This window comes from Zeus faber (genome assembly GCF_960531495.2).
Source record: "Zeus faber genome assembly, chromosome: 22".
Classification (NCBI taxonomy): Eukaryota; Metazoa; Chordata; class Actinopteri; order Zeiformes; family Zeidae; genus Zeus; species Zeus faber.
In genome coordinates, this window is record NC_137209.1 from 20,038,226 (window position 1) to 20,063,883 (window position 25,658).

At 48.9% G+C, this 25,658-nt stretch overlaps 1 protein-coding gene across 1 annotated transcript in view; it reads right to left on the reverse strand.

Annotated features, from left to right (window-relative positions):
• The window catches only part of LOC307246827 (adhesion G protein-coupled receptor L3), a 183,541-nt gene that overhangs the window by 37,830 nt on the left and 120,053 nt on the right, over nucleotides 1-25,658 (reverse strand). The window contains exons 11-12 of the mRNA XM_080022853.1: nucleotides 24,072-24,248; nucleotides 8,192-8,401 (exon numbers count right to left, since the gene is read on the reverse strand). Coding sequence (XP_079878979.1) covers nucleotides 8,192-8,401; nucleotides 24,072-24,248 — 387 coding nt within the window. The remainder of the gene's footprint in view (nucleotides 1-8,191; nucleotides 8,402-24,071; nucleotides 24,249-25,658) is intronic.

A 25,658-nucleotide genomic window follows, 5' to 3' on the forward strand; every position in this document is an offset into this window, starting at 1 on the left:
TTACAATATATTTCCCATATTCATGCCTGGTTGAATCTTGTAATACCATTTCAGACATCCCCGAAAGTGGATCGTACCATTATGCTGGGCATCGCTCTCCGCAGCTGAGATCGGGGCCATCTTATTTCCCCGCAAAGCAAATAAAAACAGCGTTTTTATTGTGAATGAATTTGTTTTCCTTCTGTTTTCTAATTGATTGAAACAAAAAAAAAAAGCCCCGTGCGTAACGTGGGACACTTTCTCAGTCACTGCCTTACAACCCCGCCCCCACTCAAAGAAAAACTTGAACCCCGCCCCATGATAGCCTCTCTATAACTCGCACTCTGAGCTAACTTTACAGCAAACTTTACAAAACATGGCAGCGTGACAACTGACCTGCTGATAGACCTGCTGATGAAGATACAATATGCCTGAGACTATGTTCTTTCATTTGGTACGCCATTTTTACCAATATGTTATCGATAGCAAGATCTATAAAAGGGTGTGAAAAGGGTGGCGAGACGTCCCGGTCTCCCCTACACGTGGCGACGGTTCAAACAAAAACTCCATTTATTTACGCGCTCTTAAGCCGCCGCCCCCCTGCCCCCATCGACACCACCCCGGCGACGCCGATCCACCCTCCCCGCGCGCGCGCCCGGGCTTCGGTCGGGGCTCTCCGCCCCCTTCTCCGTCGTACATTCAGATTCATACGTTGTGTAGCCGGAAAGATGCTTCTGGGAAATAAGAGCTTGAATTATAATTGATAGTTCCCCTGCATCGCTGGCAGGTGGCCAACGGGCCGTGTGCTCAGAGGCTGAAGCATGAAATCTGCACTGCAGGGTTGATTTGAAATGGGTTTTCTTCTACCGTCCGCTGTAAACACCAGAACAACATATGGGTCACCTGGAAAGGCGGTGCACAGGTGGACAAGGGCAGAAATTACCAGGGGGGTGTCCAGACCCCCCCTTCCTGTAACAAAAAGAGGGTTGTCTTCCTCAATATATCATCATAAACATAACGAAATAACCTTAAATAATATAATAATACTCAGTGTAAGCACTTGTGCTCATTAGAGATGCTAATTATAGACAGAAAATCAGTAAAGAGTTATAGGCATTTAAACGGTGAGGGTGCACGTGACACGTGGCCCCATCAGCAGGTCCCTTGTCACGCCGCCATGTTTTCTAACGTCTGCTAAATCTTAAAGTCAGCTCAGAGAGCGAGTTCTACAAAGACAATTGGGGGGGGAAGGGTCAACTTTCATCTCTGGGGGGCGGGGGTTGTAACACGGTGGCTGAGGTAGTGTCCCCATTACGCACGGTTACACACAGGACTTTTTTTTTGTTTCATTCAACTACGAAATGGAGGAAAATAAAATCACACTGTTTTTATTTGCTTTGTTTGTAAAAAAAAACAAAAACATGCCTCTGATCTGAGCTGCGGACCGCGCCCCCCGCGAGGGGGACGCTCAGCGTAATGGTACGGTCCACTTTCGGGTCTGAAATCGTACTACAAGATTCATCCAGCCATGAATATGGGAAATACATTTTAATGTTTACGACAGGTAAGAAGGATATATAAATGTTTCGACCAGGTGGGTGTGACGCTTCCTCTCTGCCGCCGCCAATTTGCGCCCTTTCTCCAAATTCCCGCCCATGTTTCTCCAAACGAAACAAAAAATAAAAATAAAACCCGTGCCTCGTCACGCATGGCAGCTCCGCCCTGCCCCACCCCTCTCAACTTCTGAAACCAAAGTCACGCCCTTGCAGGTGGACGGAAAAAAAAAGATGGGGATAGAGGCAAAAAAAAGGGCCGACAAGAGCTCCATCAGAGGAGCTCCGTGCTTGCCGCGTTTGCAGCCAACGTTCGGTGTTCTAATTCAAATAAAAACAATAATCACCATGTTTTACAAGGTAGAGCTTCTGCCGAGCGGCCAGACTTTACAGAGGCTTTAGAGGCGACAGCGGGAGGCTTCGCGCTAAGAAGCTGTGAAGGCTTCACAGACTCAACGCGATGATACTTTGATACTTCTGCCAAAACAGGGAGCCCGTCTGACGTCGGAGTTCTGCTCCGTCTCTTTCGTCCGCCGAGCCAAAGCTGAGAAAGGAAAACGGCTTCTGCCGCCGACGGAAAAATACAAACTCAAGAGTCAGTGGAATGGACCCCTCTGGCTCCGGAGGGTCCTCCGTTAGCACGGCGGATCAGCCCCAGGGGGCAACTGGGCAACCGTTAGAGTCGGGCCGTGCCTATGTCTGAGGTCATGTGTCCATCTAAGAGGAGTGTGTGTGTGTGTGTGTGTGTTTTTGGTTTGGAATTGAGCCATTTAACCAACGCCCCAACAGGAAGCACCACCACCACATGTGCACAAGCACTCCACGCGCACGGCCCCGAAAGTAAGTCTCCACCTTCCGACTCCGCCCAAACCAGAGGTGGCGCGTGTAGATCCTAAATCCAGAAAATCCAGCGTTTTGACCAACTGCTCATCTGGACGGTAGCATTAAGTAGTGTGTGTGTGCGTGTGTGTGTGTGTGCTCGTGTTCCAGATCGAGGAACGGGGACTGAGGCTTCGCTGTGTGGACACATCTGCCGACGGCCGAGAGCCACGGAACATTTGGTGAATAGAAATTAGAGTGAAATAAAGTGTCGCTTCACGGGGATCGAGCACGAACGCGCACACACACACACACACACACACACACACACACACACACACGCTGATGTACGTCAATGTTTAATGTTGATCAAGAAGCATCGAGCCACAGTTTCTCGACTGATTCAAATCAAATCAATTGAATTATTTGTGGAGCACTTTAGAAAAACAAAAGCATGTTTACCACCAAGTGCTCACCAGAGAGTGGGAACAAAAGAACAAAAACTCTTTCAGGAATTTATTATCAGTATAATAATTATGTCTCCATTATTACAGTTTGAAGGCTCACCCTTTCCCGTATTATTCCGATGTCATGTTTCTTGTAATACATTTATATTTATATATAAATATATTTCCTCAAATATTTATTTACACACACACGCACACACACACACACACACACACACACACACACACACACACACACACACACACACACACACACACACACACACACACACACACACACACACACACACACACACATACACACACACACACACACACACATATATATATATATATATATATATATATCACAAATTTTAAAATATATATTTTTACAAATATTAATATTTATTTATATTAACATTTGTGTGCATAATTGCACAATTTGCTATTTTGGACCATGTGAATAGTTAATGCAGAGGTTTATTTTTTCCTTTCTATTCCTATTCTTTGGGTACATATTTGGATTATTGCATATTGCCATTATTTTACTTTTATTATCATTACAATTATTGTGATCGTAATAATTTTCATTATTATTATTCCTGACTGTTTTGACATGTGTTATATGTTACGCCACAATTTCCCCCAGGGGATAAACTATCCATCCATCCATCCATCCAGGTGCGGATTATTCCACAGGGTACCCTGGGCTGCAGCCTAGGGGCCCCACATGTGCAAGGGCCCCGGCTTGACCAGACTATTTTCAATTATTTAAATTGACTTCAGAGAAAAAAGAAAACAACCTTGACCCATATCGGCCCAAAAGAAACCTTTAAAAAAACCGAGCAGCTGATGGGATGGATGTGTGGGCCATGTGGCCAGGATCAGGAGGTCAGTTTGTTTTTCAAAGTGGTCGGCTCATTGAGGGATTATGTGGCCGGGCTACGGGATGATCTTGACAACTTTTAGAGCGATGCAAAAAAAACAGCGCGTCCCAAAAACTACAAAGTGGGAAAAAGGCAAAAAAACCAAGCTGAGAAATCCACTGGACCCAACTATGAGCGATCCAGCCCGGACGCGTTTTCATCGCCGTCGCAGATGGACTCGTCGAGGAACTGGATCGGGGGTTACCGCTCCCACAATGACGTCCAGGGGGACGTTTGGACTGCTAAACAATATTCCCTGCATCTCCACACCGGATCTGTGCGGAGTACAGGAGCGGCTGATCTCCAGAAGAAATATGCGGGTTATTTGGAGAAAGTTTTTTTTTTTTTTTTAGGATTTATTAAAGAAAAACGAAATGCGCCTCGGCAAGGTCACTGCTGCAACTGATAAGAGGAAGGCAACTACGTCAGTGTTTCCAAATGTTGACAAAGCACTCCCACTATTTATGACTTTGCCTAGAACCAACGTGTGTGTGTGTGTGTGTGTGTGTGTGTGTTGTGTTCTTACTGGACCAGGCATATGGCACAGATGAGGATGTTTCTCCTGGTAGATCAAAGAGTTAACTTGGGGCCCATGACTACCTTAATCCACCACGTCATCCATCCATTCATCCATTTATCTATCCATCTATCCATCCCCCGATCCAATTATCTATCAATCCATCCATCCATCCATCCATCTGTCCGTCTAAGAATCTATCTGTCTGTCTGTCTGTCTATCCATCCATCCATCTATTAATTTTGAGGGGATACATCCAGCTAGCTTTGAAATACTAAAATTCTCAAATTCATCCATAATGCAAACGCGTTGACAACAGTTCAGCCTCGACATCTAAAATAAGATATGTGTCTGTTATGATGCAATATAGATCAAACTAAATCCACTGTCCAAAGCCGTCCCAAACCCCCCGACTGTGACCGCGCTTTGAATTCTCTCCGTCTCAAGATTCAAGAGGTTTATTCGTCACATACATACATATTTCCTCAGATTAAACATCTCTGTCATCCTTATCCATTCGTTACGGTTTTCCCTGTTTTCATATTCTGCGTTGTGGGGGTTTTTTTAATATAAAAAAATGCCTGAATGCCCGGGTCCTGTTCTTTGAATCCAGAGGATCACGCCTGACGTGGAATTTAAAAAGATAACTTATCAATGATCAAAACGCTGTCTGACCGGGCGCCCTGCGCTGAGCACACTCAGCTATGTGGATGGACGCTCGGGGCTCACGGCCGGGTGGGGCGTTGGTCGGCTGTGGTGGGGAGGGCCTCTCTCTTGCGCGGGGGGCATGGGTGGGCATGGGGTTACCGTGTTGGTTTGCCTGCGAGGCACGCGGTTCGGGGGGGGAGTCGGTCTGTCGGCGCGGGGCCTGGCTCCGGGCCTGCGGCACGTGCCTGGCCTCCGCGGCCCGGGTTCTTGTGCCTGCACACGGGGGTGGCTTGTAAGCGTGCGTCTCAGTGGTGCCGGGGGTTTTTCTGGGGCTGCAGGGCGGGGTGCTCGGGGCTTTCCTGCGGCCGTGGGGTGTCTGTACGGCTGTGGGACTCAGGGGAGGCTTCAGGGCCCTTTCCGCTGCTTGGAGGCGCAACAATAAATATAATACAGACCTTATACACCAGAAGCAATTGGGATAAGTCCTGTACACTCACTGGTGGACACACACACACACACACAAACACACACCTATTTTGAATGCACCCAAACAACCCTTCTGGTTGCATCCCTCTCCTTTTCTCCCTCATTAACTGCCATAACTATGACAGGAAAAGGCCACGTGCCAAGTGCTGTTCCAGTTTTCCTGGACCAAATTAACTTTGTTTCTCTGTTTATTTTTTTTTACATGTACATATTGTTGTTTGGTTGTATGTTTATTTGTCTCACTCATTTCTCTCTCATTTGTCCGTGGTGATTCTCCCCCCCTTGGAGTAGTGATTAGTTGTTTAAAGACCAAAACATGGTAAGGTGGTTCTCCAAAGAGGGGGATTGGTGGTGAATCTGTACAATTGCATTGATGATTCCACAGGTCGTCCTCAGGACAGAGTTATTGCAGCAGGTGTTGATGATTTAACGAATGAATAAAGAGTAACATTGCAGGTTGAGGAGTTGAACTCCACTTGCGGACTAACTCTGTCCTAAATTCAATGGAACAAATGCTCTGTGTGTTATGCCCAGCATGCTGACAGCAAAGGTGAGAAAAAAATAAAATGAATCAATCAATAAATAAATAAATAAAACACTGTCTCAGTCATTTAACAACTTGCGTTTAAATGGAAACATTGCTTTATCTCCGGGCTGAAGAAGCTTGCCCTCCAGGCTAAATAATGTAAGACTGAACTTCCTGATGTTCCCCTCCAGGCCAGGCCTTCATCTCCCATAATGATAAAAAATGTTATCATTATTATTAGGGGTCCAGCCTGCGGAACCCCTATTGTAATAGTTTGGCTTTTTTTCCCATTCTCGTAAATTTGTGCTAAAACTATCTGGAACAGAACAATGACAGAAGCCAAGAACACGGTTGACGTGAAGCCGCAAGCATTTCGTGGTTCAAGTTTTGTCCAAATCCATCCACATACGCAGCAGAAATGAGTGAAAAACCGACTCAACTGGACCCATCGTAAATGGACGCTCGTGCTTCACCGACACGCCAACGTTCCAAAAGTCACGGAACGAGAAGAGATTTAGAGTAAGCACTAAAATGACGCAAGTTCGATTACCTCCGTAAACCTCCGTAAATACGTGATTACTGACCCGCACGAGACCAAACGTCGACTTCCGTCACTGAGACTCCACATCTACTTCAACACAACAAGGTGGGTTACAACAATGACGGGGTTTGGTTTAGAGTCAAAAAATAGGCAGACTTAAATGGAAAGGGGACGGGGCGTTTCAGACATGTTGTGGTCCAAGTTTGATTCACGTCGATGTACATTTGGAGCAGGAAATACTGATGAACTGTTTCAAATTTACCTGAAATAGTGTAACATTGGCATACCTTGGTTTCTATGAGAAGAAGGGCATTTTGTGATATCATAAACCAGTGTTATACAAGTCCAGGGTTCGTCACTGAGCGCTCGTGAAACTCTGAAAATTGGGACTCGTGCTTACGTTGCACAGAATCCGAAGAACTGTAATACCTACGACTAGACTGGACCCTTTGTATTACTGCATAAATCTATATTAATTGTTATTATTATCATTATTATCATTATTATCATTATTATTATTATCATTATTATTATATTTATCATATTAAATCACTGTTTTGTCTCACGCTTATACATTGAACACATGTTCAAAAGCTGTAGTAAAAAGGTAGTTATTCCAAAGAACAAAACTGGACTGAATTTCCCTCTTTCCTTGTGTAGTTGTAAATAAGTTGTAAGAAAGTAAATAACATACATTAATGAATCCAGATCTTTGTCTTTCCCGCGTCCCAAGTACATATGTTTTTGGTTCGATCATTTTTTTCATAACTCAGCATACACCGAGAATGAAATTTGTCCTCTGCATTTGACCCATTCTACACACACCTAGGAGCAATGGGCAGCCACAGTGCCACGCCCACACACCATTTCCAGCTCTTTTGGCAGAGCCTCGGTCATACATGTCTTGATTGTGGGAGGAAAACGGAGAAACCGGAGGAGAGCCACACAAACACTCAACTGATAAAAATAAGATAATCACACAATCATAACACATCTGTGATGGCCTGCAAAAGCATCGTCATGAAGTCTCTCGTTTACAGTAGATATGAGATCTTACTTTTTATATTTGTAATATGGATAATTTCCCATGGTCACAACAAAGAATGTAATCTAACACATTCTAGTGTGATATAATGTAAGATCATATAATAATAATAATAATAATAATATCATCAAATATTATGTAATCTTATATAATCTGACATAATGCCATGTTATCTAATCAAATATAATGGAATATAATGTAATCTAACAATGTAATGTAACGCAATGTTAAATAATGTAATGAATTGTTATATTATCTTATATAATACAATCTATTGGTATAAAATGTCATCTAATGCATTGTAATGTGATAAAATGTATTTTAATGTCATCAAATATAATTTAAACCAATGTAATCTAACATAATGTAACTTAATATAATATATGCACAGTCTCTGGAGTTAAAATGTAATATAATGTAATCTGATCAGATTCTATGTAATCTAGTGTCATATGACGTAGTCTAATCCAAATCGAAACAATCTAAAATAACTTTATGTAATTACAACATTTTTGGAGCTTTATCACATTGTACATTGTTGCTGCATATTTCTGTCATATTGTTGTATTCTTTGTCTAGAGACGGCATGGCTAACTTGCTAATGGAAAACGCCCGCTGCAAAGTTATGTAGTTGACAAAGGAAACCAGTCAGACTTGAACCTAATCAGACGTGCACGTACACGGCCCAGGCCGCGGTCTTACCGGTTGGTCGGCGCGGTTGATGCCCACGAGGAACAGCGACTCGGCGATGAAGAGGCTGACGCAGAGGTTCTTGTGGATGGTGTTGCGGTCGCTTTGCAGGCCGCGGAAGAAGCAGAAGGTGAAGAGGCTGATGAGGAGGCAGACCAGCGACAGCAGGATGCCCACCCAGGTGATCACGTCCAGCAGCAGGTCGTGGACGGGGTCCTCGTTCTGCGAAGAGGAAAGGATCAGTTTGTTTTTGACTCGAAAAAAAGAACCCTTTTTTTTTTTTTTATCGCTTTGTTTTTGACTCTCAGCGAACGATGGGCTTGTAATTGTCTCGAAGCAAACAACTTAATGGTTTTTTGACTCGAATAGAATGCTTAGATTTGTTTTTGACTCAAAAAAAGAAACTAAAGCAAAAAAAAACAAAAAACGCCCATTCTATCTTTTTTGACTCGAGGCAAACGCTCAGTTTGTGTTTGACTCGAAATGAATGAGTCTTTGTTCGCCGGGACCTCTGTCTCAAACGAGGGACGGATGTCATGAGGATGAACGCGGTGCTGAATCGGATCAGAGAACGAATAAACCGAGCGTCCAAGGACAACGGACGTCAGGGATGGAAGTGCCCAGCTGCCGCATGTTTAAAACATGAACGGATTTGTAATTATGGGTAATTGAGAGCACTTAATCACATTAGGATTAAATCTGCATGGCGACTGGTGACCTCGCGTGATCTGACCCAACTGGGTGGCCACAGGCCTGGAATCCAAGGCCTTGGATTACCAGCTAAATCACTTGCCTATATGATTCGTCTCGCGAAGCTGAACTAGGAAGATGCAGGTCATGTTTTTTTTTTTTTCTCTCAAACTCACCAATTCTGGCAACAATGACGTTAAAGCACCATTTAGGTGCAGCGTCGGTGACAAAACGGGAGGAGGCGGCGAGGTGCCGCGAGTACCGGCGCGCATTCGTGCAGCGGAGAGTGCCAACGCCAAATAATTTATTTGATTTTGAAGATTTTTGAAATGCTTGAGAAATGCGATTAATTCATCAGAGAGCGTGAGAGACAAACACACACTACCAAGGGCCCCCGCCTCAAAATGTGTCCCTTCCCTTATGGTGTCCGGATGCAAGGAAAAAAAATCGTCGTCATTAGCGACAGAAACGGAGCCAAGCAACTATTCTTCTGATCCTGGAATCGCACTCCAGATCTTAAGTCAGACTGAATAATTGCTTCTGCCGCCCGCTTTGTGAATTTGGCAGCGACAGGGGTTGAAACGCCGAAGAGGCCGTCGTTGGCTCTGGACGGCCTGGACAATGGAAAGATAAAAATAAAAATGGCCAAAGCTCCAAACCTCAGGCTTGGACCTCAGCGACCGCACGCGTCAAGGGTAGGATGACGTAGCAGATATAAGGGGAGGGGATCACGGCGCCCTCCGTGTCGGTGCGTCATGCCCTGTGGCTGTCATCACCCGACCTTGGCTCCGATAGACAAGGAAAGACGTAGCCGCAAGGCCGCGGCCTATTTAAAGACAAAGGATTTGCACTTCATTTGGGGCGTCTCCGAAAAAGTCCCGCAAATGTCACGTCTCTGACCGCGAACCCCCCCCCACCAGATACAAGCTGGGATGACCAATGAAACGTTCTCAAAGCAAATCCAATTGCGATGAGGTGGCAGAGAATCCAATGACCCTACAATTCAAAGGCACAATCAATAACGGTGTATTCGCTCGTGGGACCAATTGACCGTTAACCGTGACCGGGATATATCGGCTGGGGTTTGCAAATGTTGCCGGCCAATGGCAGTCAGTCCCCTGCCCGGACCCTCTGTTTAGTAGGAAATGCCCTTCACCGCCGGACCTGTCGAGCAACCGCTCAAGCCCCGAACCGCGGCACACACATCCCGGAACTGGTTCAATTTCCGTTTGGTGACCAAACGGCCCGGCCTGGCAAGACCCCTCCGCGAGGAGGGCTCAGAGGCGTCTTCGGGGAGGAGAGTCGCGTCCGGCGACGTCGGTGTAGCGTCTATGGCTTCATTTAGAGGGGGGGGGTGCTGCCGTTAATTGTCCAATGTCCCCGAGTGCGGCTTTGAACTCTTCAAGGATTTTAAGGTTCCATTGCTCTCTGGTCATGTGATCTGACGCTCTCCGGACCGGAACAGCGGACCGGTCCGGTATCACTCCCCGGGTCCGTTTCAAATAAGCAGGGAAGTACATTGATCGTACGTCGTTTGGCTCTTTCTTCAATTTTACAAATCTAGAAAGAGATGTATCCCCAGAGCCATATGCTCCACGCTAAGCACCTCATCTGTTTTCCCGGTTAAAGATAAATAAATATCATACTCCGGCTAAAACTATACCTTGTGTATATTTATTTGGTTACTTTATTTGTTTTTTTTTGTTTTGTTCCTTGTTTTTTGTTAAGGCCCCAATTCTCAGCATGACAAATTCCTCGTCTACGAAAATGTACTTGGCTTAATAAAAAGATTGTGATCTGATTCTGATAACTATATAACAAAACACACACAAGAGCAGTAATATATATATATATATATATTTTTTGGAATCTCATTGTCTGCAGGAATCATCATATTAATGTCATTTTCTTTTCCCGTCGCTCCGTGAACAAATCGTCACAGTGTCCAGGACCATCCTCTTCATCCCGGTCGATGAATTTCATCTTTGCTTTGAGATAGTGTTCCTCTCCTCAAACAGTAATTTGCCGCCGCGAGCCGGCCACCGGCACTAAAGAAAAAAACAAAAAAAAAAACTTCCACAGATGATAAATATGTGGCTTTCGGGGCGCGAGATGAGGGAGCAGCAGCGAGTCCACTCCAGCCATGAAACCAGAATTTACATCGAGCCATAAAAGCCGAGTGAACTAAGGGCCACTTGAAGGAAAGCCGCAAAAGGCAACGCACCCTGAAATAGCAGCGTTTGCAGGAACGGGGCGGCTCCCGCACTTGTCCAAACACGAGCGCAAGAGCACCTCGGCGCCCGCCAGGTTGCCCTCCGGGTCGGCGGGGGCCCGCGCCCGTCGATCGTCTCCGGTGTCGACTATCCGGCGATGCCGGTCAGGCGGAAAACGGAAAGAGCGTCTCGAGTCTCGAAAAAAGGATTCGGCCACAGCGAACGCATTCTTTTGAGATGACTCGGGGGGCGTCGGGCGTCGAGTTGCTCCGCGCAGACGTTCGACTGACGACTTTCGATTGGGGACAGAGGCAGACCCGGGAGCTGCGAGTCAATACGTTTTGGCCCAGTGAGTGGGCGAGCGAGAGAGCGAGCGAGCGAATCTTCGACTCGCCATCTGAAAATAATGACTGAGGATCAAAATAATGTGGTGGGAACGACGATTTTAAGCGAGTCGCTCGCCAAGAACCAAGATCTCCAAAAAAAAGAGCCGGACACTTAATTCCCCTTACTGAGTCGTCCAAAAAGCACCGGCTGCCTCCGCCCCGGCTCCATCAGTAAAGCGTCGGGAGATGTAGCGTGACGCCGCCAAAAATCTGTCCGAGCGTCACCGAAACGCAGAGTCCCCAGGCACATTACAGCTGGCACTTAGGAATACAATGTCATCGCCTGATTCATTTTTAATGGCCAACGTCTAAATAATGATATACCGCGGGGAGGAAGAGAGGGGGACCGCTTGTCTTGTCAAGACGGAGGATGTAAACAGAGAAACAAGTGACAAACGCCTCCAACCCCACCCCCCAACACCACCGAAAAAAAAACAAAAAAAAAAACAAGTCCACCATGCCTTAAAAACCTGGCAATACGACGTCTTGATTTATTAACTTAACATAATTAACTGCGCCCAAACACTTTGGTCGGCTTCCCGCACTCCTTAATTTCCCAAGGGAATCGTGCTCTTATTTTTTTCCTTCTTTTCCTCAAGTCTGCTGGGCTTTGACTCAAAATAAAGGACAGGGAGAGATAAGGAAGGAGGGGTGGCCGAGGGGGGGGGGGGGGGGGGGGGGGCGCGACTGTCATCCCTTCCGAGACTCGGCGGAACGTTTAGGCAGAGATTTCATTACTCCGCCGCAGCTCAACGCGCGCCGCAATCAGGTGGCGTTTCAGTTTTCAAAGAACCTCCCCAAAAAAATAAAAAAATAAAAATAAAAAAAGACATCCGTACGTATATCTAGCGGCAGACAGGTAATTAGTTGTAGCCTCAGACTTCACTTCCCTTCACTTCACTTCTGCCTTCTACAGTCAAGTGCCCGAAAAGGCATGACATACATAGCTGCCTACCAACATACTTACATACCAACGTTAGATTAGATTCAAATTATTTCTCATGGCACAGAGTACAAGTACGGAGGCAACAAAAGACATTTCTCCACATTTCACCAGCCGAGTACCTGACGTAGCTAGGAGCAGTGGGCAGTTAGGGGGTTCGGTGTCCTGCTCAAGGTCACATCAGCAGGCTACCAGGAGGAGCCGGGGATCGAACCGGCAATCCTCCGATTGCTAGACGACCCGCTCCACCTGCTGAGCCGCCGTCTTTACACAAAATAATAAAAGCCTCAAATACAGGAAAAACGGACCGGAGCTGCGGCTCTGTTCCAAACAAAGCAAATAAAGACGGTGTGTTTTCATTGTTCGGTGTATTGAATTTACTCCATTCCCTACTACTGCCTAGCAGATCGCAGATGGCTTATTGAGATGAACGCCCCGCCCTGGCGCTCTCGCTCTGCAGCGCTCCAAGCAGGAAGCGGTGCGTTTCGAGGCCAACTCCGAAAAGACTGCAATTCCCCCGTCGCCTAACACCACAAGTACGACTTTAAGGGACTTTTAATCTCTTTTCGCCACACACGTGTTTGCACGGCATGGCACCCGGACGGGAGTTTGATCTAAAATTCATACTAAAACATGATCAAATATACTTATTAAACAGAGGGAATTCAATATAAACGCCTTCATCTAATATAAGCCTGCTTCCAATAAAGGCCCGGGAACATCTGCAGTCGAGGTAAATAAAAGACCCCGGTCACAATTTGAGGAAGTACGGTACATACATACAGTACATACATACATACAGTACACGTCAGCGCACCGCGGAACACAAACTCACGTCCATGTAATAATGTTGCGTGTTGTCAGCGAAACAACACAGTATGACATGAAACTGCATTCCATACATATCTCTTTGAATCACATTTTTGATTGCAGTCAGCAGTATTTCCTGCGGGTGCAGAGAGAGAGAGAGAGAGAGAGAGAGAGAGAGAGAGAGGAAGGCCAGTACATACACAAGCAGCAGACCCCACTACCCCCATCTCCTCCACCCATCCCCTTTTCTTCCCCACCCGTTGATTACGGCACGGTGGCGAACGAGGGCTCCTAACCGGGGAGCGTGGTGTCACGCGGGAAGGGAAAGGCTTGATTTTTTTCCGGCAGCGGCTCGGCTGGCGTCAGCGATGCAATGCTCGCGGGTGGGTGGGAGGGAGGGGGGTGCGGGCGATCATTAAGCGGGGGTTCGGCGAGCCGGGGGAGAAGAGACGGAGATGGGGTTTTGATTTCCCGGCCCGATGAGGCGCTGTGTATATATGGTGGGAGGGTTACTAAATGTATGTTTGTGTGTGTGTGCGCGCGGGCGCTTATGTCTCTGCATGAAAACGAGGCTGATTTAGATCCCTCTTCATCATAAGGACGCCCAGACAGTGGGTGGGTGGACACAGATGTTGATGTTTGCGCTTGTGAGCTACACGCAATAGGCGTGCGTGTGTGTGTGTGTGTGTGTGTGCGCGCGCGCACGTGCACGCCAGTGTGTGTTTGCGCCCCCTTGCAGTCCATTGATGCGGTGGGTGGTGCTCGCTGCAGCATATTGTGCGGGGACCTTGAGGTCTCTTGTGGCTAGCGAGCTGTGCAGTGGCTGCAGGCCATATCAATCACAATCTCACCTTCAACGGGCGAGGGCTGGTTTCGGGGAGAGAGGGAGAGGGAGGGAGAGGAGGACAGGGAGCTTTACCCACACCTGGGTGATGGATTTACTACACAGTGAGTTCTTTGTTCTTCTGCGGTCGGCGGAGGCGCCGCAAGACGCCCGTGTCTCGGCCGTTTGCCGTTTTCTTCCCCTGGCTGGGGCTCGGCGGCAAATTATGTCATCCGCCCGCCGCCCGCCGCCTAACCCCGCGCTGACAAGTCTCCACGGCGAAAAAAAACAGCAACCTGTACAGGTCGGGGGGCGGGGGGGGTGTCGCGGGCGGAAGTAATTTGCTCTGAAATTCGGTCGGTGTGTCGCGGGGGGGCAGCCGCGGAGGGGGCGGCCGGGAGGGGGGGGCGGCCGCGGAGTTGCGCGGCGTTTCCCGTTACTTACCGGAGCGCGCCGCACTCGGGCACATTCGATTTGTCTTCCAATCTCTCTCTCCTCCGCCAGCTTCCTCCCCCCTCCCGCTTCTTTTTTCCCCCCCGTGTTATTTCTTAAACACACACAGCTTTCATTCTCGATGGACGCCTCGGGAGATCGGCTCGCCCCCCCCCCCCCCCCCCCCACGGAAAAGGGGCTCTTTCCACCCGGACGCTTGGAGGGGGAGCCGGCGGGGGGGCCGCCGCGCCCCGGCCCCCGGCTCCGACGCGTCCGTCCGTCCGAGCCGTCCCGACCTGACGGCGCATCACAGGCGCCTAATCAACACGAAAGGAAAATTAAAAAAAACAAACAAAAAAAAAACACCTCCGTCCAAAGCTTAACGGGTTCTTAGAAATGGCCGAGGGGGCGACTTGGATGAGAGGGGAAGCGAGCACGACTCCCTTACTCCTCAAAGAAGCACTGGTAGCATGGGGCCATGAAAGCAATCCAATTAAAATGCATGAATCCGCCCAGTACGCCTCCGGAGAAGGGCTTTGACTCGTGAAATATGGAGGATCGGGGGCCGGCCCCGCCGCTCGGAGTCGGGCGGCGAGTTCACCTCCGAGCACGGCGGAGGATTTACAACGTGCAGCGGGGGACGAGGAGCGGGGGGGGGGCAGTCGGGGGGATGCTGCAAATTGGTTACATACAAGGGGGTGGGAGTCAGCCCGGGAGGCTTTGGACGAGCCGACGGGAGAGTTCACATTCAGCACACGTGCGGCGTGTTGTCCGAGACGTAATGACTATGAAATAAGGTTCTGAGATGAGAGGAGCCCTCGGACGACGGGACAGAAGCGCCCGGCGTCCCGTTGCCAACACCTGGCTCCGCGGGGGGTCCTCCCCGGGGGGGCCGGGACTCGGCCGTTTGATTCCCCCCCTGCGATAGGGATCGCTGCTCCCGTCTTCGCGGCAGGTACGGCTAAAAACGCGGCCCCCTTCCGAACTACCTTTGACTCACGAGCCGCCCCCCAAAAAGTGGAGCATCTCTCTCTCTCTCTGGAGAGTTGTAGTTTTGGGGCTTGATTGGATTAGAGTCCCGGACAAACCGCGCGGCACCGATGTGGGACGTGCACGCCGAGGCTTCCGCCCGAGGGAGACCAGGGTGGAGATGGTGAGGGCGATGATGGCCTCCTTCTCCACCCCGAGCGATTCAAATTGGAAGCCCGGGAGCGGAGCCGGCGTTGCGTCAGCCCCAGCCGCCTCGGGGGGCAATGGCAGTCGCTGACGAACGTCGTCCCAATCGCCCCGTTCTGCCGTTGATCGTCCACATTTACGAGACTCCGACGCCCGTCGCAACGACTCCCGCACGGCGGAAAAATTGGGTTGGGGTTGAGCAAAGCACCAGGGTTTTCCTCCGAACACGAGGGGACAAACGTCAACTTCATCCGGTTGAAGTTCGGCAGAACCTTGGCGTGCACGTCAAAAATTAGGGCCGCGCGGTATTTCTTTGAAGGAATCAGCCGTGAAAGCAGCTGGAGATGTCCTGCTAGACAATCAATGGATGGCCCCTCAAGCGTCTGCCGCCAATGTGAGGCACCGCTGACGAAAAGAAAAGTCCTCTTCTCAAAGAGACGCTCGGGGCTTTCGGACTTAACGCGTCAAAACCGTCCCTTTTGCGGCCGTACGCCACGCTCCCTGTCTTGGTAGCGGGACACAGCGGCACGGAGTTGGTAGCAACCTTCACCGGTCTGAATCCGGGTGGGCAAATCTCCCCCCCAGAAAGCCGGGGTGTCCTTTGAAGGGGAACTGTGATTGAGTACTTTTCACCCGTCGTGGAGCGATACCTCAATACCTGACAGGCAGCCGAAGCCCCTAAGTCGTAGCCTGTGGGCGGAACCCAAGGCACGTCTTCCCTTCCTTTTTTTTTTTTTCCCCTCTTTTCTCTTTCTTCCTTTAGCTCAGGCTTGTAGTTAAAAAAAAAAAAAAAAAAAAGAGCTACTTTCACAATGGCCCCGGGGCCCTCTCCTCAGATGACAGAGCGAGATTCAAAGGAGACGGTTCGATAAGGGGCGTCTGCCGTGGGAAACGTGGGTGGGCTTCAGCGATCAGGGAGCGTCAAAACTGGAAGTTTCAAACTGGCCCCTGTGAAACACGAGCCGCGCCGTGGAGGCATCTGCGGGAGGTGGTTCTCAGCCGCCGTGCTCGCGGGACGCTATAAAATCCTCGACATTCCACTTGAATGGTGGAAACCGGGGCTTTTTTGGTGACGCTCGATCAAAAGTGCGAGGCGGCGCGAATCCCTAACGCAGAACAGCAGCTCCGTGTGGATCCCAACAAGCCTCTCACTGAGGGCGAGAACCACGAGTCGAGATGAAGAGGCGAGGGAGGCACTTTTTGGAAGACTCTGTTTCTTGGCTCGGCAAAAAAAGCGCCGTTCCGGGTTTCGCCTCCCGGTTTGTTTTGGTTCGTTTTGTTTTTTTTGTACCGCCAGGGTCGGAGGAGTCAGTTCGGCGCCGAGTTGTGAATGGAATTCTCGGAGGAATCATTTCATCCTGTCAATAACGTTCTTTTGTTGGAGCGTTGAGGATTAATCACTCATATTCAATGTGAAATATGTCAAATGCCTTCACCCCTTTTTCTCCCCCTTGGACTCCCTCGTTTGCTGGAGTGACTCCAGATCCAGTCATTTCAAGGATTTTCGGATTTCGATCGTTTGCAAGCCTTGCATCACTAACTATTAGTACGGCATAATAATAATAATAATAATAATAATAAGAATAATCACAGTTTTAGGGGTTTGTGAGACTTTTTTTTTATTATTTCGGTGATTTACAGGGTAGTGGCAAAGTGAAACCTTTTGGATCAAATTAGGTGTTTACAAAACTGTCGAGTCCTTCTGATTTCACATTTCAAACGTTAAAAAAAAAAAAAAAAAAAAAAAAAAAAGAAAGGCTCCCGGGCAGAAATGTCAGTCTGCCCAAACAAGTTCGGAATTAGTTGTCACCACCTTTTTGGGAAATCGTGATGGAGCTAAATCCTCTCCTTTCAAATATCCAGTTGAGAGTGGAGTGGGAAAGGAATTTACTTGGCAGCCGCTGCGGCTTGTCAATAGGTCTCCAACGCCCCATAATCGCGCAGGCAGCGATTCCACAACAACAGCCCCGGGTCGGAATTACCACAGAGCTCTTTAGCAATGTCGCGTCAAGGTGCAGCAGTCACACCCCGACTCCGCCGCTTCCGCAAACCAACGCTTGGAAGCGTTTCGCGAAAGCGAGATAAATCATAAAGTGGGGCCGTATCGCGTTCGGGGCCAACGGCAACGCAGGGTTCAAGTTGTTTCGCATGGCTGACAGCGGCTTCCTCTTCGGCTGGGATTGGAAAAAATGATCCTCCTGATCCATACCCCAAACACACAGGGCGCACACCCTAGGAAGCAGCACTTCCTGTAGGTTGCACGGGCGGCCGCGTGGTGGCGCCGTCTCGGGGGGCGCCGCCAACGCTGCACCCAGAAAAATAAAAACAAACAAAAAAGAAATCATCAGTGAGCGATTTCATTTTGTTACAGTACGCGCGCTTATCTGGCTGAGCCGCCAGGGCGCCGTCGTCACCGTGGGCGGTGCCCACAGCGCACCTGTGATGGGGCGCCCGCGTTCCGATGGTGCCGACCTCGGCGTGATCGCTGCGCCACAGTGGGCTTTTATTGTAGGTTGTAGATGTAGGTTATTTATATTGTACTCCGTTTCCTTATGGAGCGAAACAAGCACAGTCAGCGTAGGCGACACGTCTGCTCCCATGTATGTATACATGGTGATAAAGAGGAGAGACAGACAATGGGCACCGCACTTGAACCCTTTTGGCGTCTCAATTGTTTTCGACCATAACGCGCGGTTGCTGACAGGAGCCGTCTGACTGGGTTCTGGTGTTGATGGATGCCTGAATGTGTGTGCAGGTGTGTGTGTGTGGAGTCACTATTGAGTCATTCCACACACACACACACACACACAGTTAAGATCCTTGAATAACAACCTTATCTTTCCCGTAATATAGTCGGAGGTTCGACGGCTTGGAAATACACTTCGCTCAAAAGGCAAAAACAAAGGTGATCGATCGGCGTTCTACTCGCCGCGTCTCCGAGAGAATATTTATGGGAAGTTCACAAAGGTTTCGTTGAATGACTTTAATTATTCAAAGTCCGTGAGAGAAATGCACGATTTTCCTCCTGCAGGCCTACATGAGCATGCCCACTGTCTGCTTCTCACGGAATGAAGAGCGGGGGCCACGGTTTCGAAAGGTTCCTCGAGAATACGGGAGCCAGCGCCAGGAGTTAGCGGGTGGGGCGGCGGCTTAAGCTGAACCTTTCCGGGACTGTTGTGCTTGTCCTTCAAAAAAGGGGTTGGAATTACGGAGGGTTCAACTCCACCGCGAGCGATCGTCAAAACCTCTACGCTATTCCGCAGCATGTCAAGCGCATTGCTCTCCTAATGCTTCCCTAAGAGCTTTGGGGATTGCGGCCTTTTTAAGGCGTCGTAAAAAGGTTGTCAATCCAAGCCGTGTCTCGGAAGATGTCGACGCAGAGTAGGGCACGGCAATTACGGCTCCGGAACGCGGGCGTGATAAATCAGCGCGACGCGGCGGGGTTTACGTCCCGCTCGTAGACGGTCTGGCAAAGCGGCAATCGCAGGCCGCCAAACGCCAGCGGTGACGTTTTCGGGGTTGTGGCGCACCCTTTGCCGAAACTTGAACCTTCAAATCTCTTCCACAGATTAAGAGGCGGGATCCATGACATCACTGCATCGGCATCGGCATCTTCGACTAAAAACACGATGGCTATTCCAAACTTGTGTCCCCCCAAAAAAGCGACAAGATGGAAGATGGCCGCGATGCGATAGCGAGGCCCCGTCCTCGGAGGGAGAAGTGTAATTACAGCCCGCCTATCTGTTTTCTGCGATGGCACCGGGAAATCAACAAGGTTAGAAAGTAATCTATTGCTCAGGGGGGTAATGAGTAATAACAATGCGGCGAGAGCGCGGGCATGTTTTGTTGCCATGGAGACACGAGGAACACACGGGCCCCGTTTTGATTTATGAATCTCTCCCTCCCGCTCTCCCTCCTTTCAGTTTGTGCCCTCTGCTCGGGCGGTTTGCATGACCAACGGCCGTTTAGTGGCGCCTTCCAAACATCAACTTTCTCCCCCACGTGCTCAACATGGTCAAATAATAGACTGGGGGGGGGTGTGGCTGGGGGAGCGGACCCCATTCGTGGGAACGCAGGGTTAAGAGGTATGAGAAGACGGCGGCAGGGGGTTCACCGCGTGGCTGAATCGATCCCAGTCAGGGCACGGACACCTCAGGGTTACAAGCCCTCAAGACAGGCACTTCAGTCAGGTCTCTCAGTTTAGGAGGCACCGCTCTCCACGCCGTCGAGACATTAATCGCCAACCCACGACCGTCGTGGCTTGCGGCCCGCCAAAGTGGTTCTATTTTAGTTTGACCGAGCAGGGACGGACAATTCAGCGACCAAACGGCCGCTGTTGCGAGAGCCCTCTGTGCGGAGTCGGGGTCTTCACCGGTCCCAAAATTCAAATTCCAAACTCGACTGGAACCGTGAAATTCATCCCTAGAGGGGCTGATAAGGGCCCCTCTCAGATTCACTCGGGAACATTGCACTTAATGAAGCACAGACCCGGCGCCCGAGGCGATAGGATGCCACCCGACCGGAATAGAAATGTGGACCTGAAACCCTACGGGCCCCTGTGCGGCCTCTGATAATCGGGTTTCGGTAGACCCATGAAGTCCTTTACTAGGAGCCTCGTAGAGCACGAGTGGTCAGGTTTGGCTTGCTCTAGGGTTCGCCATTTGGCGCTAATTGTCCAGTGTCACTAATTGCGCTCTCTCTATTCCCTGTCCTGCAGTTGGCTCGGCGCTCATGGGCTCGGCCGCAGCCTTGGCCGGCGGCTCGGGGGGTTTGAGTGTCCCCTCGGGAGTATCCCCTCCTGGAACTTTCCACCCTTCCTTTATTCGGCGAAGGCCTCCGTGCTTAAGGGCTTAGCCACGGCCACGGCGGGCGGCGGCAGCTCGGCAGGTCCCGAAGCGACGCGGCAATCCGGAGGACCAGGGGTGCCGGGGCCGCTGGATCGTCCAAAGCAACGCAAGACCTCGGTCAAACTCAACGACAATGAGTTTGTGGAAAGAGTCTCGAGGAAAACTGGGCGAGACAGAGGGATAGAGAGAGCGAGAGAGAGAGAGAGAGAGAGAGAGAGAGAGAGAGAGAGAGAGACGGAGAGAGGGAGACTGATAGGCGAAGGCGGTGTCTGGAAAGAAAAATAAATAAAAGTAGAGATTTAGCAGCTACTAGTCCTGGTGGTTTCGTGGCCGAGGGCAAACAAGCGTCTGGCCTCCCATAGTATTCGACTTGACTTAGCTTTTGCGACTTCTAAGCAGGGGTGGATCTGATGATTTTGGGGGCGGTTTTTCAAAGTGCTACCGTGTCCCCCCCACCACCACCACCACCACCACCTCACCCCACGAGAAAACACATAAGCCCTGTTAAACGCTGGAAGCTGAGCTGACCCGAGGCAGCCGGAAGAAAGTTTGCGTTTCAACCGCTCGCGGAGCGGGCGGACGTGAAGCGCTCCTTCAGGGATCTCGCCTGAAGGAGCGCGCACAAAGCGTCCAGGATGGGAAACATACATCCAGACGTTGGGCAACCTCACATTTTGGAACAACGCCGTTTCGTCGACCAATAAAGGCGTCACGCTGCATGTTCAAGGTCAGCGCTTCCACCTCGTGCCGTGCTTTTTTTATTTTATTTACTTTCCGTCCTCTCCTCCATCGCGCGCGCGTCATCCCCGCTCTTTCCCCTCGACGGGAAACGGAGCCGTCAGACCGGCGCCGCCGTCCCTCGGCGTAAACAACGCGCCGCTGTTCTGATTTCACAGCGAGCAGGAGGAATCGGTTCTCTCCGACAGTTTTTCATACATGAGGAATTTGTCCGGGTGAGGATCGCTACGTTTCTAACAGACAAGCAGCGTAATAGAAAGCGTGACAGGTGTGAAAAATATAATAACAGAAAAAAAATATCAGATTATACAGAAATAGACAAAACAATAGAAGAAAAATAGCCAAATACATAGAAACATACAGAATATACAAAGTGCAATTCCATGCACAGGGTACTTTTGGTAAATCCATAGTAATACATTATTATAATGAGAGAGTGAATGTTTTGAAAAGTTTATATAAAACTATGAATTATTATTTTGAGTTATTATCTTAATGTTGGTAATTGCACTTATCCTGTTTGGAGTGCAGCTCCTTCTGCAGGCAGGAGAACCTAGGTACCTGGTACCAACGGTTCAGCTACAGCGGGGCCCCGAGGGGCCCATCCCATCGGCGTGCGGGCGATGGGGCGCCCCCCCCAACTGCGCTCCGCTGTGCCTCCCTCCAAATAAAAAAATCAGCTTACATTTATTTTAGATGGAAGCCGTTTTATTTTACCACTTTTCTAATTGAACGCAACAAAAGAAGCAACGTGCATAGCAGGGCCACTTTCTCAGACACTCACTTACCCCTTATTACTTACCCCTTATTACTTACCCCTTATTACTAACCCCTTATTACTAACCCTCTTTGGAAGATTGCCTAGAGTGACAAAATGGCTAGAGGCCTGGGGCCTGTGTGTGTGTGTGTGTGTGTGTGCGTGGGGACGGGGGGTCCAAAATCATAATTTGCACCGGGGCCTCTCACCATCATGTTACGCCACTGGGAAGGCCTACTTGGCTAGTTGGGAGCTACAACTTTTGCGTTTGTTCTCCCAACAATAAAGAAAAAGTCAGTTTAATTCATATTATCGAAACCAGCCTTGACAGCATGCAATAAATGAAAAAAAATCCATTTTATTTTCCCAAATCCCAACTCAGCTCTGGACGTCCATTTCTTCAGACATGGACGAGTGCGTCCCGATTGTAAGAAGCCCAATCCCTCACTTAGCCATCACATTTGTCTGACATTTTTTGGAGAGATGATTACTGGCCCAATATTAGACAAGTTATTTCTCCAAAATGTCACAAAAGTCTCCAGACAGGACCGCACGGCGGCGCGTTGCGTGAACCGGCCCTTGTGAACAGTGATGCGCGACTCGCAAACGACTCGCTCGTGGTGAACAACATCGTTTTTTTTTAATGAGTCGTGAGTCGGGAGTAACGTCGCAATGGTTGTTGTCATACAGCGAAATTCCACACCAATTCTCACCAATTCTTTTCCCACGATGCAAATGGGCCACAGATCAACCTTCGGCGCGGGAATGTCGTAAAACGCCAATTCAGAGTTGTAAATGCCGATCCTTCCAAACCCCATATTTTCTTCATTTAGGGGAAAAAAACCCAATGAAGACCGAAGTACACACATGAACACACAGCAAAACAAACAGAAACCACACTGAAAGTTGGAAAGACTCGCGTCGGGACTGAGAAAAAAAACCCAATTTATAGCGATAACCGCCACGGAAGACAAAATTAACAATTACACAACTAGGCCAGTTAAAAAAGAAATAAACAGTTAGGACGAATAGTGTTATTATCCATGTTTCATTCATGCAATGAAAGCACCGCCCGCCGGCAGCCGAGAAACAATAGGCTTGGTTACCATGGTTACCCATTAATCTAAACCCCCAGCTACGGCCACACAGTTCATTGTGTATTTTCCACACAACAAATTAAACAGAACGACTGGAAAGTAGGAGGATCCGCTGTTCCTTAAAGCCCAGATTCAACGCGTTTCCAGAATTCCATTTCAAACCGCGACGGTCAATTATTTATTTTTCCCCGGCATCCTGTTTACCCTCGTCTTCCGGTCGAGGAAGACGAGGCCCCCGACTGAGTCAAACAATCGAAGAGTGGGTTCAATGGAACCAATCTGTTTCGAAACAAAAAAATAAAAAAATAAAAAAATAAAAGAAAATAAAATAAAAAAAGAGCCGGATCTTCCAAATGAGCCAAAGTGAGTCATCGCAGAAAAAAAAAAAAAAAAAAGATATTAGATAAGGCTTTAAATCCTACCTCCCACACAAAGAACAGATGGAACCACCATCAAGACCATCAGGAGTAAACATCCTGGGAACACGTTCAAGAACCTTCTTCGCTTCTTGGTCAATGACGCCTCTATTTTTAGGATACTTTGTTGTGTTTGTTCATTTTTTAATACGTGTTTTTACGTCGGCATATTTATATTGGTGCGTTTTCGGTTTATTGTACATTTTTTTCCTTTCTTCCTGTAGTTTATATTTTCGGTTTGTATTGTTTCACCAAATATTAGGGTTATTGCATATTGCCATTTGTTCTGCTCTTTCTTATTACTTTATTATTATTATTGCCTATTTTTCCTGTGTCAGCAGATGAACGTGTGAAGGAGGACATCAGGACCTTCAAGGACCTTCTTGCTTTTTCAACCATTCCAAGGTCATGAGGGTCTTGGGGAACCAACCCATTCAATCCACTCCATTCCATTCTGCTTCCAGGTCCGTGCACGACGCACCACCTTGAAGCAGGAAACACCAAAACGAACCCCCGCCCCGAAAAAAATAAAAAATAAAAAAGAAAAAATTATCCGGGCCCTACCTTGACGTCCACGTGCGCCATGAGGACGGCGAAGTTGGTGAGGTGGGTGCAGGAGCAGGTGGTGTGGGTGCGGTTGGTTCCCAGGAGGCGGCAGTCCTGCGTGGACCAGAAGCCGCTCATGCTCCGCCGCGAGTAGCTCCAAAACGAACAGTTCGGATTGAAATTCTCTTCAGAGAGCTGTTAAAAAAAAGAATAAAAATTAAATAAATTAGCATGCGGAGCGGTAATGGAACACGCCGAAAAAAAAACCCCAAACGTGGATTGACTCGATCGATCCGCGGTCAAATCGAATTAGCGCGACTTAATTCTGGACAAATCCTGACGGGTTTTTTTTGAAAAGGAAACAGCCTCTTCCTTCTGCCCCTGTGCAGGATCCATCCCATGGCAAACGCCGTTCTTATCAGAACAAAGGCACCAATAAAGCGCCCTGTCTTGATTTTCATGGAGGTTTTTGACCTTTTCCCCAGACGGACATTTAATGGCCGCCGCCGCCGTCCCTGACAAAAGCGTCCCGACGAGCTCCAGCGCCCTCCCTGCCCGAGCTTTTCAAAAACATTCAAGTCCCCGGAGAGTCGAAATAAATGCGTTCTGAGTTTGCCACGCCGCAGAACACCGTGTTTTTAACCACCCGCACAAATTTGAACGATTCAAAAAAAAACAACCTGCCGGGTATATAAAATTTGGTTTCAAAATCGTGGGGGGGGGGGCAGCTCCCTCTGTTGCGTGGCCCTGAGCCGCTGGGGGCGGGGCCGCTGAAGACGCTGAAACCACGCCCACCGCGTCGACCGCGTCATCATGTGCGAAACGTTTACGCTGGAGTGACTTCCAGGTTGGAATGTTGTGCTGAAGCCGTGTCTCCCTGAACACGCCCCCTACTATCTATCCATCCATCCATCCACCCACCCACCCATCCATCCATCCACCCACCCATCCATCCATCCATCATCCATCATCCATCCATCATGTATCCATCCATCCATCCATCCATCATCCATCCATCATGTATCCATCCATCCACCCACCCAGCCACCCATCCACCACCCACCCATCCATCCATCATCCATCTATCCATCTATCCATCCATCTATCTATCCATCATCCATCCATCTATCCATCATCCACCCATCATGTATCCATCCATCCAAATTTATCTATTTATCCATCCATCCATCTACCCATATATCTATTTATCCATCCATCCATCCATCCATCCACCCACCCATCTCGCCACCCATCCACCACCCACCCACCAATCCATCCATCCACCCATCCATCAATCCATCCATCATGTATCCATCCATCTACCCACCCATCCACCCATCCACCATTAGATCTATTTATCTATTTATCTATCTATCCATCATCCATCCATCCACCCACCCATCCATCCATCTATCCATCCATCCATCCATCCAGCCAGCCAGCCATCCATCCATCCACCCATAGATCCATTTATCCATCCATCCATCCATCCATCCACCCACCCATCCATCTCGCCACCCATCCACCACCACCCATCCACCCATAGATCTATTTATACATCCATCCATCCATCATGTATCCATCCACCACCCACCCATCCATCTA